At 38.2% G+C, this 17,230-nt stretch overlaps 1 protein-coding gene across 2 annotated transcripts in view; it reads left to right on the top strand.

The window, feature by feature from the left end:
* Positions 1 to 17,230, top strand: part of tanc2a (tetratricopeptide repeat, ankyrin repeat and coiled-coil containing 2a) — a 155,588-nt gene that overhangs the window by 51,273 nt on the left and 87,085 nt on the right. For both annotated transcript variants that reach the window (XM_079630081.1, XM_079630080.1), the window contains one exon: positions 14,189 to 14,286. In XM_079630081.1, coding sequence (XP_079486207.1) covers positions 14,223 to 14,286 — 64 coding nt within the window. In that variant the 5' untranslated portion in view covers positions 14,189 to 14,222. The remainder of the gene's footprint in view (positions 1 to 14,188; positions 14,287 to 17,230) is intronic.

The following is a 17,230-nucleotide window of genomic DNA, read 5'->3' as shown; positions in this document are numbered from 1 at the left end:
AGCCGCGTGAACAAACGCTTTGGTGGACAGACGGCCTAAATCTGAGGCTTTATTAGGGAAATGAATGAGCGCACAGACTCCTGACCAAAGGAGGAAATCCTGCCGTTGTGTGTCCGATCCAGCGGCAGCTGCGCTCTGAGATCTCACAGAAGACATAAAGGAAGTCCGGGTGAGCTTTTTTTAATGTCCTGCCAGCTGCGTACATTCACTACTGCCCCCTTGGACAGTGTTGAAGGTGTTTTCTCTTATACGCTGATGTCTTTCTGGTCCATTTTATTAATTTTCTGATAATCATGAAGGAATAGGTTTGAGTTGGACTTGCATCAGTGTTGGAGAATCCCTGCGCTGTACTCCATCGTAAAGATCAGATGATGCCTTCGCTTTCTTCCATTTCAGGGAGAAGAAGAAAGCAGGGCTCCAGACTAACTTTTTTCACTAGGAGCACAGTGGCCCCCAACTGAAAATTTTAGGGGCACAACCAAAACATTTTGGGGCACACACTGTTAAGTCGCATCACGTTTATATATAGTACTTTATACAATAGATTGTTTAAAATCAAGCAGCTTTACCGTATACACATGAAAAACAGTGTCAGTGTCTCATTTCATCAGGAGTACAACTTCATTTTCAACTATAAAGCAGCTAGTAGTTCCATTCGCGGACGTCTGACCTCGACAGACTGAACAGGAGAAATGCGCACACCTACCTATTATGTAATCGCCATGGACCAATGGTAGTACAAATTAATACAAATTTAACTGAATTAATGGTTGTTTACCAGCCATAGCAAACTTTTCCGGAAAGAGCTTTGGCAAGCTGTTTCGAAGTTTGTTTTAGCCTGATTTTGTTCTAAATGACGTCACATCAGTTCGTTCCTCGATTTCACAAGTAAATCGGGGCCTTTACGGGTTTGGAACAATAGGAGGGTGAGTAAATGATGACAGAATTAAACATTTTGGGTAAACTAATCCCTATTTTTTATTTTTTGTTATGAAAGTATTTGATTACATCTTAATGCTTATCTTTGGATCAACATCCATTGTTTTGGCACTTCGTTTTTTTATATACGATAGCACACAAAAATGCCCTTTTTAAGTGGATTGAGCTGAAGTTCAACATCATTTATTTTCTAAAACAAACGAGGAGACTTGGTTTTGCATCTATTCTGAGCAGATACTGGATGGTCATTACATTTCCAAAGATAATTTAATCATCACAGTTTCTTAAAATAGCTATTTTCATCTCAGCAGTGCATGAGTGTCCCTTTGAGTCTGTTGATTTCTGCCTGTCTCTGGATTATTCATGAGAAATCGGGTGCAGCACTTGACCAGGTTATTTTTGCCCATCACCCTGAAATCAGACCCCAAGGAAAAAAGATTATTTTGTGTGAGCGTGCGTGTGTGAGTTTGTGTTCACAAGGAAGCCAGAGAGATGTTTTAACCTCTAAAACTGCCTACCAAACAGAACACCTTCTCTTTGCTTTCCTTCACCTAATCCCAGGATTCAAAATGTCCTTGCATTGTAAGAATTTAGGACATTTGCCTAATTTGTGTGGTGTATGTTACTGCTTTATGCTGTTTTTATTATATAAATCGTTATATTAAATATTTTTTTCTAATGAGAATGATAATTACAAAAAAGTCCAGACACATTAAGGTAATGAGAACTTATAGGCTGGAAAAAAGTGACTTAGTTGTCATGAAAATGCAAATACAATAGGCGTAATGTTCTTTATAAATATATAAAACGTTGATGCAGTTTTTTGGAGTGTAATATGAAATTATGAATCTTGACAGTTTTTGTGAGATTCAAGTGTAGAACAGGAAACCATCCATAAAATCACTCCTGGGTGCTTCATAATAATGAGAGTATGAATTTTATAATGTCAAATAGCAAGATTTTAAGGTACAGAAGTGAAGGTACAGAAAGGGAAGCGGGTGAGACACAAGCTATTCTAAAACAACACTAAGACTCCTCAGCAGTCAATTGGTCTCAGAGGACAGGTGTAAACATTCTTTTTAAGAGACTTTAGCACAAAAGAGCTTCCCATTGTCACATATGAACGCATGTGAAGGCAATAATAGTGCATGGTGTGGAGGAGCTAATGGTCCATCTCATTCTGGTTTCTAATCTGTCTATTCATCCTGACCGAGCCCCTCAAACGCTCTTACTCTCACCCCCACCATTTTCCACTAACCTGATGATTCTGCTGTTGCTATGCAACGTTCTGCTGTCGCTGAAGCATTAATTAGAGTGTTACATTTGAATACCGTCGTTATCGCCTCTCAGAATTGCCATGGCTGGTATATTTTGCTCTCAACTTTAAGATTTCACCACAGTGGATACACACCTCCCCTTCTTTTTTGAATCTGTCCACAATTACTGTGGGTATTATTTAAATACTGCATAAATAAAAAACTAATATCAAGAATCCTGTATGTATGTATGTATGTATGTGTATATATACACATTTTTTCCTGGCTCAAAACGAGGCGGAGCCGGTAAAATACTGATCATGGCTGAAGAAAACACTTTTTACAGGCGCTTTACAGGCGCTTAGAATATTTTAGATATTCTAACAATAAGGTAATTAGATTGTGATTGTGACTATCATATACTCTGTTTTTCACAGGATTTTGTGAAACTGTGGTGGCTGGACCTTGGTCTTGCGAGGGGGATCCGGGTCTCCCCCATTAGAGAATTTTGTATATTTTAAAGATAAATTCATTAATTTGGTGCTCTTTGGGAGTTCAAAATGAAGAGCTCCAACCCATGTTAAGTGTGCAAATTGAACAAAGAAAAAGTCTGCATTGACTTGTACCTGAACTTTAAAGGGGGATCTAGGGCTCATCTACTGTAGTGATGTACAGTTCAGCTCTAACGTCACCTGAATCCACTGTTAAAAATAAATCATCCACCCGCCCGAACCTATATTAGATATCTGCACCTGATCATCACTTTATAATTATTCATTCTCATTATCACACTGAAGTAGGCTGCTTTTAAATGAACATTTATTAACATATAAATTACATTTATTAAAATAAAAGTTCTTCTTTGGCAAAATTAAATTTCTTTAATAGCCTAAACACAGGCTTCACTCCCTTCAAACTTAAATTATCACGGTTTTATTACATAATTGTTGGAAAACATTGTTGGAGAATAATTCTGTTAAGCTTATGTATATTTTTAGTTAAAGCTGTTAAGTTATAAAGCATTCTCATGTAGTGTTTTTCCTTTGTGTTTTATATAATGACCACCACTAGAAGGTGCTCAAGGCATGTTTTTCTTGATTGCTTTTCCCTGAATAGAAATACGTTGTTGGAAACGAAAGTAAAATTGACGCACGTTTGTTGCATTTTACCATGAAATGAGAAATGAGAACATTTTTTGTTGTTGTCTAATTCTACTTGCTGATATGTTAGTAGCTTGTTGTTTTTGAGTAGTTAGATGTATATGTTGTATTATAGAATTTTGTGTATTTGCTCTTTGCAGATGTTTATGAATTGCACAGCACATTGGTCAACTATGTGCTTTATAAATAAATGACCTGTGTGTTTGTGTTGGCATGTAAAACAGCAGGTGGGACAGTGTTCCTCAGATTGACCCTGCATGGCATCACCTCTGAAAAGCAGCAATCGGCCAACTCTTTGGTTTCCTCCTGATTTGTATTCTAAAGGTGCTGCCAGGATCCATAATTTCCCTGACAGTTAGAGTGTGAAGTGGGCTGCGTTCCCTCACGGCAGCTGAGAGCGAGTAGACTGGAGCGCTGCCACATGCAGGATGGGTTTTCAGGACCACTAACCCGACTGGGATACTATAGCTGGAACTGAATGAGCCCGTCCTGCCCAATTACATTACAGCCTCCCCTCATCCTACCTCATGTATCTCCTCTACTTCCTGTCACCTAATATGAGCGCTGCGGTCGCCTACTCCGTAGGGTTGGCAGTGTGATCAGAAAATGTTTTTAACCTTCAATGAATTGGAAAGCGTATTAGACCATATCTTGGTTATGTTGGCCAGAGGAGAACTGCTCCCCGACTGAGAACCGAAGGTTTTTCTTCTCCATTCTGTCAGTTGTTGGAGTTTGGGTTCCTTGTCACTGTCACCTCTGGCGTGCTTAGTTGGGGACACTTAATAACCAACAATATTATTGATCTGACTTTACTGATGCTGCTAGATGAGCTAGACAATTACCTAATTGTATGCAGAACTGCTTTATAGATTAAATGAACTAATTTAATAATTGATGATCTTTACAATATGGAACTGAATCAACACTGAACTGACTTCAGCTGAACAACAGCCGAGATGTATCACTTTCCTGTTATCACTGTAACGCTGCTGGCTGGGTAATCGTGGCTAAGGGTTGATCCATTTAAATTATTTGTGCTATTCCCTTCTGAGCGACCTTGCGCTCAGCATTTTCCAAACTGAACGCAGGAAGCTGTGTCACCGCAATGCCAAAAATTCCCCTTCCTTTCAGCGGCAACAGTGGCACAATTTATAACCACTTCCATTCTCAAGCCTAAAAACAAAGAGAAAGTTCTGTGCAACATTGTGTCATTAGCCATTTTGTAAATATAGTCTCTAGTAGTAATAAGCAGATCTGCAGTAGTGGAGGTAGTACATTCTTTGCATAATAACTAAATTAAACAGCTTTTTTCTTTTATTAATGAGTCAGATTTGCTCTTAAAATGACTCTCATACAGGATCCTAAAATAAGTTCTTGCCACACTTGGCAATAGTGGGTGAATATTAAAATATGTAAAAATATAATGGCCATAAATATCTTTACCAGCGGTGAGGCTGATATCTTGGGAGATAAATGTTTAAGATCATTTATATAATATCTATTATTTATAGCATGTCTCAATTTGTCTTTTTTATTATTTTTATTTTTTTATTACACACACACACACACACACACACACACACACACACACACACACACACACACACACACACACACACACACACACACACACACACACACACACACACACTACTATTCAAAAGTTTGGTAAGATTATTTGAAATGTTTTGAAGTCACCAAAACAAAAAACCTTTGAATGGTAATATATACGTATGAAGTCACAGGGCCTCCTTTAGCTGTTTGCTTTCCAGACAGACCAACAAGCCTTATAGTGCATGCTCTGAACTGTCAAAACTCACACAGAAACTTAAAGCCCTTCACATCAACGGTGAAAGCTGAGGAGACTCTGGCCAATTATTTTGACTGTGTGAATCAAAGTAAGAAGTGAAGCAGGGAATTCTTTGAAAAGCACGGAGAACAAACGGGCAGGGCTCTTTTTGAAGATGTGTGGACTCTTTGATTTCAGGCTCTCCATTAAATCTGTTCAAGGCCTCGGCTGCAGATACAGCTGCGATGCCTGATGCCCCCCGCATCACCCCTTTCCAACACCCCTGCTGGTTCACTTTCTTTGTGGATGTCTGCTTGAGCGAAACTGTTTTGTAATTTGTTTAGATAAAGCTTCATTTTCTTGTAATTATCGCGCTACAAAGTTGCCTGTGGCGAAGAGGTGGCACATTATGTAGAATTTAAAGACTTTCGACGGATTCCCATGGTGGCCTTGGGTTGTTTAGTATTCTTTAAGTATTGGTAGTTGTGGATGAGTGTATTCCATGCTGTATTTCTGTCTGTTCAGATGAGTTGTGTCCATGTGAACTCTGTTCACAAGCCCATAGATGAACTATGAATAATGCAGACCATTCTACTCTGTTTGCAACATGACACACCTGCATGACTCTCGAATGCTTGTTTACCATGAGCCGTCCCATCCTCAGACAACAACATCGGCTTCTTCCCAATTTCTGAGAATCGGAGAACACGGGTTTGTTTGGAAACTGAGTTGTTTACAAGTTCTCAAGCTGCTACAATGAGCACTTCTGAGAAGGAGCTAGTTGCCAGATTTGCCAAAAAAAAAAAATAATAATAATATATAATATATTTATAGTCCTTTATTTAACCAGGTAAAAACTTTCTGAGATTAAACATCTCTTTTTTCGAAGTGACCTGGCCAAGATGAGCATCAACAGAAGGTCTCGCAATATAACAGTTACAAAACAAAATATACACAATTTGATTCTTCCTTTAACCGCTCACAGATCAAAGATTCATAAGTGCTCATTGACACAAGTCTACATCTTCAAATAATTGTGTCAAGTGTTTTAATCACTGGGTGCGGCATGATGAAAAGCTTGTTTTCCTAATTCAGTTCGTACAGATGGAACTGGAAGGGTCTACAAGTTCTGTGAACGCAAAGAATACATCGAGTGGTGCAGGGATGACGTCAAAACCCAGCAGACTAATTCACCACTGGCTCCCTCAAGATTTAGGTATTTTTAAGGGCTTTTATAATGGGGGGTTATTTATGAGTAAAATAAGGGTTGTGATAAACATAACTTGATGATACTTGAATGTTTTGCTCTACAATGTAAAATTGCACGCACCAATATCAAAAATGCAAAATTTTCAGCGGTTTTATTTTTAGGTAGTTTCTAATAACTAGAATTAAAATGTTTGCACCGTAGAACAAAACATGTTTTCGTTATGTTTACCACAACCCTTATTTTACTCTTAAATTGAAAAAAATCCATTATAAAACCTCTTAGGAAAATCTTGAGGGAACCAGGGGTGAATTAGTCTTTTGCGTTTTGCATGTGACAATCAAGTTACCTCTTGCTGTCTTAATAGACAGTTCTTTGTTTGAATCCGGTTTAATGTCTTTATGCTGATTTCCTAGAATCTATGTGGGTCTAATGCCCTGTAAAAGTCCCTTATGCCAGTAGATTAGGATCAGGAAGCATCAGTAGATGGAGTGTGTATGTGTTTATAAACTGCACAGAGGAGTTTTGAGCCCAAGTTTCTGCAAAACACTTTAGAGCGGCTGTGTTGTATTTGGAAAGGAAGTGATACGGACAAAGGGAAGGCGCTCTGTGTTTGCATAGCTCTTTGTGTGGCCACGTGTGCGCAGGGGGTTTAACTGCATTTCCTCCCTCGCTCTGTCTGACGTTTTCTCTCAAAGAAAGAAAAATTTCAGGTCAAACTTACACGTTCGTCTCCCTCTGTTAGTCTTAAGCTGTTTTCGTTAAGGAACACAGACAAATTTGTGCGAATAACGTGCAAATGGCACTACCGAAATGTCCTCTGACCCCAGTGTGTGCTTGCATGCTTGTTATATTCTGGGAATGTGCTGTATTCATTCGTACTGTATGTTTACCTATCTGCCGTTCTTTGTTCTTCTTCTGTATGTGTGAGAGAGTGTTTTGTTTCCTTGCGCACGACTCAAACCTCGTAGTCACGAGACGGCACCCCTGTCACCCCCCTTCTCGGCACGCTCACTGTTCATTGGCTTTGTAGAGCAGCAGAAAACAAACAGTGTGCGATTCCTGTAACACTGCGCTGTGGGAGGCATTAGTCAAAGGGAGAGACTGTATAAAATATAAAGCTCTGCGGCTCTTGGCTCTTAGTCATTCACGCTCCTGTTGAATCCATCAACCTCGAAACGGTGGCTCAGGCCAGCGAGTTTTATATGCCTGCCCTGCAGTAGCTCTCCAGTAACAGTGTGACATTTGGAAAAGTCATGTTCAGGGCTTGAGAAGACATACTTGAATTAAACACTGATTGTTTTTGGTTCTTTAGATTGTCTTCCCATCTAGATCATTTTGTTAAATAAAAATATCTTGGTCATTAGGGATTAGGGACTACAATATAATGGATTAGTGGATCGTTTCAAGTAGTAGTGGGAAGTTCGGATCATTTTACTGACTCGGACCTTTGAATCTCGTTCATCAAAACTAACAAATCTTTTTTTGAGTCATTTCGTTAATTTCAGCAGAATATATTTAAAATGTTACATGTTTGCCAAATTCCCCAAACATATCAAATGTTGAAAGCATTAAGAAAAAAATTGCAATCCAAGGAAAAGGCTACATTATGAGAAACAGAAACAATTGATTAATGATAATGATTGATTGATAATTTGTCTGGGTCTTCAGGCTATGCAGGCTGTTAGTTTACCTCGCTAGATCTGAGTCGGTTGTTTATCCCGTGACATCCTCATAATCTGAGCTTTGCAGTAGTTTGTTTCCTGTACAGAACCCATAGGATGTTGCACGCACGGTCAACACAAAAATGAACGAATCACTCTCTGAGGCAATTCTAAAATATTTTTATTGATTGAAAATGTATTTGATTTCATTTATTTTTATAATATGTGTTAATATTTTGTGTTTTATTTTTACATGTTTATTCTAAATGGATTCTTATTTCATTAATTTAAAATATTTTTTCGTAATAAAGTAATTATGGATATTTAATGTTATACTTTAAAGCCAGAATTTTTAACATTTAATATACAGGGAAAATAGCTAATTGTCAGATTTCTTTTTTTATCATTTAATAACAAGAATTGCGCAATGCGCATAATAATTGACTTTAATTTAAATACTTTTTAACAAACACAAACCCATTATTATACGCCATAGCATAAATGTGCATATTTGCATTCATTTTCATTCTAAATCAGTATTTTTATGTGAGGGATAAATTAATCCTCCCATCTCTAATGGCAGTGTTTATGAAACCTATATGTAATCTATATGTAAACATTAGTTTGGTGTCACTAATGGATCAATTTCTGATCGCTACTGCTATCTGGAATAGCATGCAGTTAAATTGAAAAGAGCAAGCACAGTTTCCGTTAGCATTTTAGATTGTTACAAACAATTTGTTGCTTGCTACTGAAAGGAGCTCCGCACACCCACCTCCCTCTCCATGAATTGTAGCAGCAGTGTTTTCAACAACCTACCGAGTGCAGTAAGAAAATGGCTGTCATTTACGAGCTGCTGCTCCCAGCCAGACTTCCATGTCTGCAACTAACATGACATCCCTCCTGCTGTGGCCCATCAGTCCGGAAGATTCCATCATCCTGATGCAGGCTGATGACTTGTGGCAGGATACCTTTAGACAGTCTGTGTTTAACAGTGAATTAAGGAAGCCAGTATTCCTGCTTCAGGCTGCTTTGATTCTGATAACACACAGGCGGTTTCTTAACTGATTGTGAAGTTAAGAAAGTCTTCAGTTTGATGAGGAAGATTTTATAGCTGATAGAGCATGTAAATCCATGTTTTGATGCCATAAGCCTTTAAGATTTCGGCAGGCTACGTTCTGTAGGCTGATCTGATTGCTAATGGCTTATTTGTTCATAATGAATCTTCAGGTGTTTCAGAAACGTGTTGATCTGTAGTCCAGTGAGTCACTACCTGATGTTTAATGCTAGGTCAGTATCAGAATGAGCTTTATCGCTGAGTATGTTTACACATACGAGGAATTTGTCTTAGTGACTCAAATTTTAAATACACAAAAATACACAATATTCAAAATAGACAATGTGTGTACAGGTAGGTTTATAGCCTAAAGGGAAATGTATATAAGAGGTATGGTGTGCTAAATAAATATAAGAATAAATAGTGTTTTGTATTGCACATGTTTATTGCCCAGTGGGGGCATTTAACTGTTCATGAGGTAGATGGCCTGAGGAATCTACCAATCTACTGAATCATGAACTGTTAAATGATGTGTGCATATATCACTTACAAAACAAGCACCTGAGGCAGAACCGGTGCACGGATTGATTCAAATGGTCTATTATTATGTTACAAAATTCAGATAAGATAAACCGTATACTGTAATTTACTGTAGATGCTGTGTCCGTTTACAGTTTATTTTTGTCACCAGTTTTGTGCTGTTTACTTGAATGTGCTGCAGTGTGTTCACTCAATTAATATGCAGTCATGCAAACTGTATTATTATTATTGTAAATCATAATTTGTCATGAAGCAATTTGTCACAAACTATAAATTATCATTTATAATAATAAACAATAGTAGCTTTTTATAGTTTTGAATTCATTATATGTCACACTGCTGTTACTGCTTGTCATGTGCTACCCATTTTTCATAGTGAATAATTACCATATTCAAATACCATGATATTTAGATAGAAATCAGTTACCGTGAGTGATACCATGTCCAAACAAGTATGGTTGTACCATAGTGCTTTTCATTGTGTGGACAGATGAATTATTAAGAGTTATTGAGTGTGTGTGTGTGTGTGTGTGTGTGTGTGTGACTGTAACCCCAGTATGAACTCTTTCCCCTGAGGGGCTTTTTTCCACCAATTTTTTTTTGTAATCTTTCTTAGTTTGTCTGTCCCACTCTGTGTTGTCAGCTTTCCTTGTCCTAGTAATCCAGTTGGACAATCTCACTCAGGCCCCCCTCAGCTAGGCGGGATTAACGGTGGATACACACACGCACAACAAAGCTGAACATTTGGCTTTGGCACGCCGGGACTGTGTCCGATTTCTGGCACTCTTTTGGAGTGTGTCATTCATCTCACTGCTATTGTTTAGCTCTCAGACAAATGTCAAAGAGATAAAGCAAAGCACAGATAAATTATATTCATCCCTTCTCTCCTACAAGCACTTACAGCCTCTGTGTCAACACAGACCTCAGAACCAGACACAGCTCTCTTGATGAAAATTACGCCTTAAGGCCGCTCACACCAAGGACTATAACGATAAAGATATAGTTCTAAAATGATTCCAAGTTGAAAAGAATAGCTGAGTTCACACCACAACTATAACTATAACGTTGCAGGAATATCGTTGGAATCACTGGCTTATTACCATAAAGTTGACATTTCAACTCGCCGGAGGTCGCCGCCGGCTCTCATTGAAAATGAATGGCTTCCGGCCAATTTGACGCTCTCGTGTGAACGTACAGTTAAGTGCAACATGTGCAAGTCTGTCATATAGGCTACATAAAATTATAATGAGAACATCATTATAATTGTGAGCTTGGGACATGGATATAATGGTAAGACTTTTGTTTTTGTAATCTGGCTCTCAAAAATTAGAAAAATTTTTGGATTTAGATTTATTGGCCAATATATTGGTTTTCGGCTTTAAAATATAACGAATTTTCGGTATCGGACAATATTTGCTTGTTTATTTGTTTTGTTATTTGTTACATGTCAAACAATGTTTTTTTTATTTTTTTTTTATTGCTTGTTTGTTTTTAATGCTGTGTTTTAATTAGTCTCATTTGTATTCATCCATATTCAGTTATCGCACTTGAAGAGAATCACAAAAGTTTGAATTTAATGGTAACTTGAAACTCTATCAGTTCTTGCATGTTTCGTAACTGATCGAGGTTTGAGAGCTGTTGCAGAAGGGAAGATTTCCAGCATTGGTAGCTGTCCTCAGACTTCAGCATTATTAAAGAAAGATTGATAAATCCTTCTACTGCTCCACTGCAGATGCCATTTTTCACTTTCCCAACTTTCAATCAAAGTCTCTCATTAGATTGCGTGTCAGCTTTTCTTCAGACATCAGGACCTCATTAAAGCGCATGTCCATGTATGAGAGACTGCTTTGGGGAAATAGCGTTGGTCTCGTCACTCTCACGCTTAGGCACGGTTCACTCGGCAAACAGCAGCAAACCTCGCTACGCTGAGTTACGTCGTCTCTGTTCTTCATCAGCTGACAGAAGCACAGCCTCAGGATAAGGTCATCCTGTTCTTCCTCTCGCATCTTTATTCAGAAACTGTTGCACTCCCCTTTTCGCTCTCTATCTATCCTGTCTTGACATTTTTTTCTACCTTGTATGTCTGCTGCACCATTGATAAGTTTAACGTTTGTGTTAAATTCAAAGAAAAAATGACTGGAATGGTAAAAACCGAAACTCAGGAATAAAGCAGCTCCATTTGGAATAGTCTACCATGTTATAAAATTGTATCATAATAGCACATTTAGCATACTATGGCTTGGGAAATATTAATTCAGATCTTGTGTGGATAGCAGTGCTCAAACTGCTAATTTAGGCTATGTTTACACGGAAACGATCTGAAGAGAAAACGCAAAAGTGGCGTTGCGTTATCACTTTTTATTCTGCGTTTAGACGAGCGTTATGGGGGGGAAATCTGTGTGTATATGGTGACGCAAAAGTGTGTGAAATTCTATGTAGTGTGCACTCCAGGCGGCTAGGTGGCAATGTGAAGCACTGAAAGTGAAAGATACGCTGACAGTTTTTCATGTTTAATACGGTAAAGCTGCTGCTTTAACCCACGGTGCTCTTCGTGTGTCGATTTTTTTTTGTCAATGAAATTAATGCTATATTAGTTTGATAATGTTTTGTAATTTTCCTGTACTGGCGCATGCCTGTGACGTAAACGCGTTCGCGACGCCTTCACTGTCTAGCAGACTTTTGCGTTTTTACCATTTTTACCCTTTAGACTAGAACGCGATGGTGGAGCGTTTTTAAGATTTCCACTCTGGAGGGTGGTTTCACTTGTTTTGCGTTTTTAAGCCCCAAAAACGGCGTCACCAATAAAAGGCACATCCGATAAAATATTTTTACGTTTTCACCCGCGAGCGTTCTTGTGTAAACAGGGCCATAGTCTCCAAACTTGAAGGGTTCTCATCTGGTGCTCTTTGTACACCAATCAAGCACATTATGTAATAAATAAATCTACATTTAACTGTGAGCTCACTCATTATAGTCCTATTTGGATCTCAGATTAGCTGTGTTTTTTGGGAGAAAAAAGGAAAAGGTTTTTGCGGGAGGGTGTGCATTTAGTTGCATTTTATTTAGCATTTTCTCTAACTTGAATTGCTTGACTTCAGTTTTACAGCAGTGTTACCGTATCTCCTTCACATTTGGTTTCTAGCAGGGGATGATACTTTTTTTCATGACCAGACAGATGCAACAGAAGTGAGAGGGGGCAGCAGGACATTAAGTATGCAGATTAAGTTAAAAGTTACTTAGTAAATTACAGCAAATATAATTTTTGACACTATCTTCAATACTATTTTGTGGACCCCCCCCCATTCTGCCAAATGTGGCCCCAGCATATATTAGTAGTAAACATGTACCAATGCTGGCTCAGCAAATGGGTGCATCGAGTGCTAGAAAAGAAGGATATCTGCCCGTCGACATGCACTCAATCCCCCACTAGGACATGTGTTTCTCATTTGTGTGTGACCTCAGCCCAGATCACTTCTGAAGGTGTGGAGGCCCGGATTAATACTGTGAAACGAAGAAGAAGCCGAGTACATGGTGTACTTGAGTGTATTCTCTCTCTCTCTCTCTCTCTCTCTCTCTCTCTCTCTCTCTCTCTCTCTCTCTCTCTCTCTCTCTCTCTCTCTCTCTCTCTCTCTCTCTCTCTCTCTCTCTCTCTCTCTCTCTCTCTCTCTCTCTCTCTCTCTCTCTCTCTCTCTCTCTCTCTCAAATATGTTGCAAACTGTATTTGAACTTATGTCACTTGCATTGGTGTCATAGCTAATTTTGAGAGGTTGACTTGATGTCAATTCCCAACATTCTATTCTATTCTCAAACACATACGTGCTCTCTTTATATATGTGAATTCAGCTGCAGAAAGACGCACCAAAGAGGTAATTTCATTGAAATTCACTTCCAACATCACACCTTCAGCAGCAGAACAAAGCGTGTCTCTATCTTGTGCTCTTTCACACATATAAACACACACACACACACACACACACACACACACACACACACACACACACACACTTAGCTCATACATGAAGTGGTAATTAGCAGCATCAGGGTGTGATCCCTCCGTAATGTGGGTGTTGAGTGAGACATAAAATAACAGTGAAGAATGACGAATCCCACGAATGAAACTCATTATCAGCTGTAGTGTTCCAGCAGGCTGAAGGCTCTGTGTACCTGAAACATATAATCACAGGCTTCCAAAAATCCCCTCAATAACTCTTTGTCTAGACTTCAGAGCCAATGCGCGGCGAACATCACCAGTCGAGCTGCATTTTTAAAGAGATCACACGTTGTGGGAATCAGTGTTGATAAGTAAAGGGGCTAGAAAGTGATTTGTGGGTGTTGTTACAGATCTTTTTTTTTATATAGGTTAAAACATAGTGGCAAATGTTTTGTTGCTCAATGTTTGTGCAGCATCTTTTTTTATTAGTAGTAGAAATGTCTACTAAAAAGACATATTAAATTTTTTATCATTACATTTTTTTTATTATTAGTTCTATTTATACATGGTGTTTTCATTTAGTTTATTTGTGTATTTTTTTGCTTGTGTTTCTCAAAGTGCTGTATTTTTCCCCTCTCTCTGCAGATTTCTCTATAGCCCGGTCCAGAGCTGTGCAGTCATGTTCAGGAACAGTCTGAAGATGCTGCTTGGCGGCAAATCCAACCGCAAGAATCGAAACAGTGGTAGGTTGAGTTAGTCGTCTTTTTAATATCGAAAGCTTCCCAAGTACAACCAGACCCCAGGATGTGGCTTTAGTGTCATGTGAAGCAGGAGTGTAACCATGTAAGAGTTTGTTTACTGGATGTGTTCTTGTGTTACAGCTGTGCTCTTCTTTAATTGTCTGTCCATCATACAGTATCTGTCAGGTGGCTACCATATTTTACAGAAAATAAGTCGCACGTGACTAAGTCACACTTGGTCAGAATTGCATTGTTGAATGAAAAAAGTCAAGTCAGTTTATTATTACATCCATAAAAATAAAATAAAAATAAAATAAAATAAAGTTTTTCTATATTGTATCAGTTAAAGTAACACCATGTAGCTTTTGCTCTCGGGGTCCCCCTACAGTTAGGAAACAGTATTGTCTTCTGCTACTGCCGTAAAATCTGTCAAGGTTACACCAGGGGATATACGTGCATTTGCTGACAAGCCGATACCCCCGAACTCTGCAGAAGGAGTTCTCACGTCTTGGGTTCAGACTGCCTGCGTTGGGTGTGAAATGTATTCATCCCAGGTACAGTGGCATATATGTCAGCATGTCATGTGAATATAATTTCATGGGTTTTATTTTTTTCAAACGCCAAAAGATCACGTAGCTCACGTTTACAAGCCAGCGCCATTATAGTAGCATATTGGCTACTGTTTTACATAATGGATATGCTAATTCAATTCAATGTTTGTGTGGTAGGTAATAGGCATATACCGTCAATATTATAATATCAAGCTACCATGGTAGATTAATCTGCAAATTTGAAAAATCGATTTCCATTATAGCCTGAGGCAACTTTCACCAGAAAAATAAATAAACTAACATGACTATCAGCCTGCAGTCATTAGGATAGTTATCCTAAAAGATGATTATGTCCGTCTAATCATGTAGCTATTACTAGTCCGGCCAAGTCAGCATTGGTCGGGCACCCCTCCTCCTCCTCTAGCTCACGCCAGCGAGCGAACGCTGGACCAATATTGATCCTCGTCCTCCTCCGACAAAACCTTTGCCACGTTCGGTTTAGTTGCTGCTTCGGCCGTGACAACAACATACAGACGCTATACCAGCCGGCAAACAAATGCTAGTTGGGCTCTCACGTCCGAATTTGAGGAAGTGGGGGGTGGTGGGGGAAGTGAGGTATGCCGTAAAGCAGTCGAATTTTGTAGTTCTTTTTGTGCTCGGGTTACTACCTGAACCCCGAAGTTCCGTAGTGCCAGTAAAAGCGATACAGACATCATCAGGCTATGGCAGACGTGTCATTCAACCTATTGTAAGTCGATGTACCATCACAAGGGTCTTGTAAATATATTATGAAGGTTGAAAAACTACTTGGTGTTGCTTTAAATCTTATAAAAAAGCTAATTTATGCCTTTTTCAAGTGTAGACATAAATAATACCCATTAGACAGTCGTTAATTTATAAATTCATGCAAATGATTTAGCTAAAGATAAATTATGAAATAAACAATTATTGCCAAAATGGTAGCTTTGGGGTAAAGTACGGTATGTTCAAATATTCAGTACGAAACCTTTTTTGGCTGATATATGAAAATGTGAATAGTGTGCAGCAAAATAAAATCTAAACATAAATGTTTCATTTGTTTATATGCATAGTATATGTTTTATTTGAAACCTGTTTCCCAATTATTCACATATTTCCCGATTAATTCTCCTCAGCATGACCAAGTTAACCAATAACTTTGATCAAAATGCGTCAATGCACCACTTTTTTTTCCTGTAAAGTTTTAGTTTTACACTGTAGACAACCCTAGAAAAAGTGGAACAGCTTACCCCACTCTCATCTACACTGTCTGGTTCTCACAAATTGTAAACATATAATTTAGAATCTGCTACAAACTATTTTTTTTTTATATAGAATAGGTTAGGGAGAATCTAGCAAGCTACAGGCTGTGCACTAACAACACGCCTCAAGATCCCATTCTGTTCACGCTCTGTCTAGCATTTTTGAGTATGGGAATATGTGTGTGTTTAGCTCTCAGAGAGATTTCAGCCTTGTGTTGAGGAGATTACAATAGTCAGAAGCTATTGTTGGAGTAAATGGAGGATTCCGCAATTGAACCAAGCCAGATGACATTTTTTTGAGTTTGAAAAGAATCTGTGTATCATACAACCCCCCTTTTGCTGTCTGTTTACCATCTTCATCTTTTTCTCCTCCGTTTAAGGCACGTTTCGCACCTGAGAACGCTCATATTAACAGGTTACAGCATTCACACTGGCTGCGTAAGCACTGCGGTGCTGTATTTTGAATATAACTCTGTTTTGTCTTACTGCATTGGCATTTTTTTCTTTTTATTTGTTTATACTTAAAACAAACAAAAAAAATCTGCTAGTGTAGCAAGACAATATACAGTTTGTATATTAATGATACACTACCGTTTAAAAGTTTTGGGTCTGTATGCTTTTAAAATATATATATATATATATCTTTTTTTCAGAAAGGATGCATTAAATTTATTTGAAAATTACAGTAAAGACTTTTAGAAAATATCAAATAAATGCTATTCTTTTTAACTTTCGAGTCCTCAAAAATCCTGAATCATCCTGGTTGCCACAAATATATTAAGCAGAACAACAGTTTTCATCTGTGATAATGACGACAAATTTTCCTGTCCAGCAAATCATCATATTAGAATGATTTCTGAAGGATCATGTGACACTGTGTGATCACAGGAATAAATTACATTAAACAATATTACAATAGTAATAATATTTCACAATTGCTGTTTTTTCTTTATTTTTTATTAAATAAATGCAGCCTTGCTGAGCATAAGTGACTTTTTTGAACAGTAGTGTACATTTTCTTAAAACAGATCTTAATATATTATGCAGTGTTGCTGCTCAAGCAAATATATCTTGTTTGAAAGATATTTTACCTGGGAAATAAAACTACACTACTTT

The sequence above is a fragment of the Phoxinus phoxinus genome, assembly GCF_949152265.1.
Source record: "Phoxinus phoxinus genome assembly, chromosome: 1".
NCBI classification, from domain to species: Eukaryota; Metazoa; Chordata; class Actinopteri; order Cypriniformes; family Leuciscidae; genus Phoxinus; species Phoxinus phoxinus.
The sequence above is the reverse complement of the archived record's forward strand: the minus strand, read 5'-3'. Positions and strand labels throughout refer to the sequence as shown.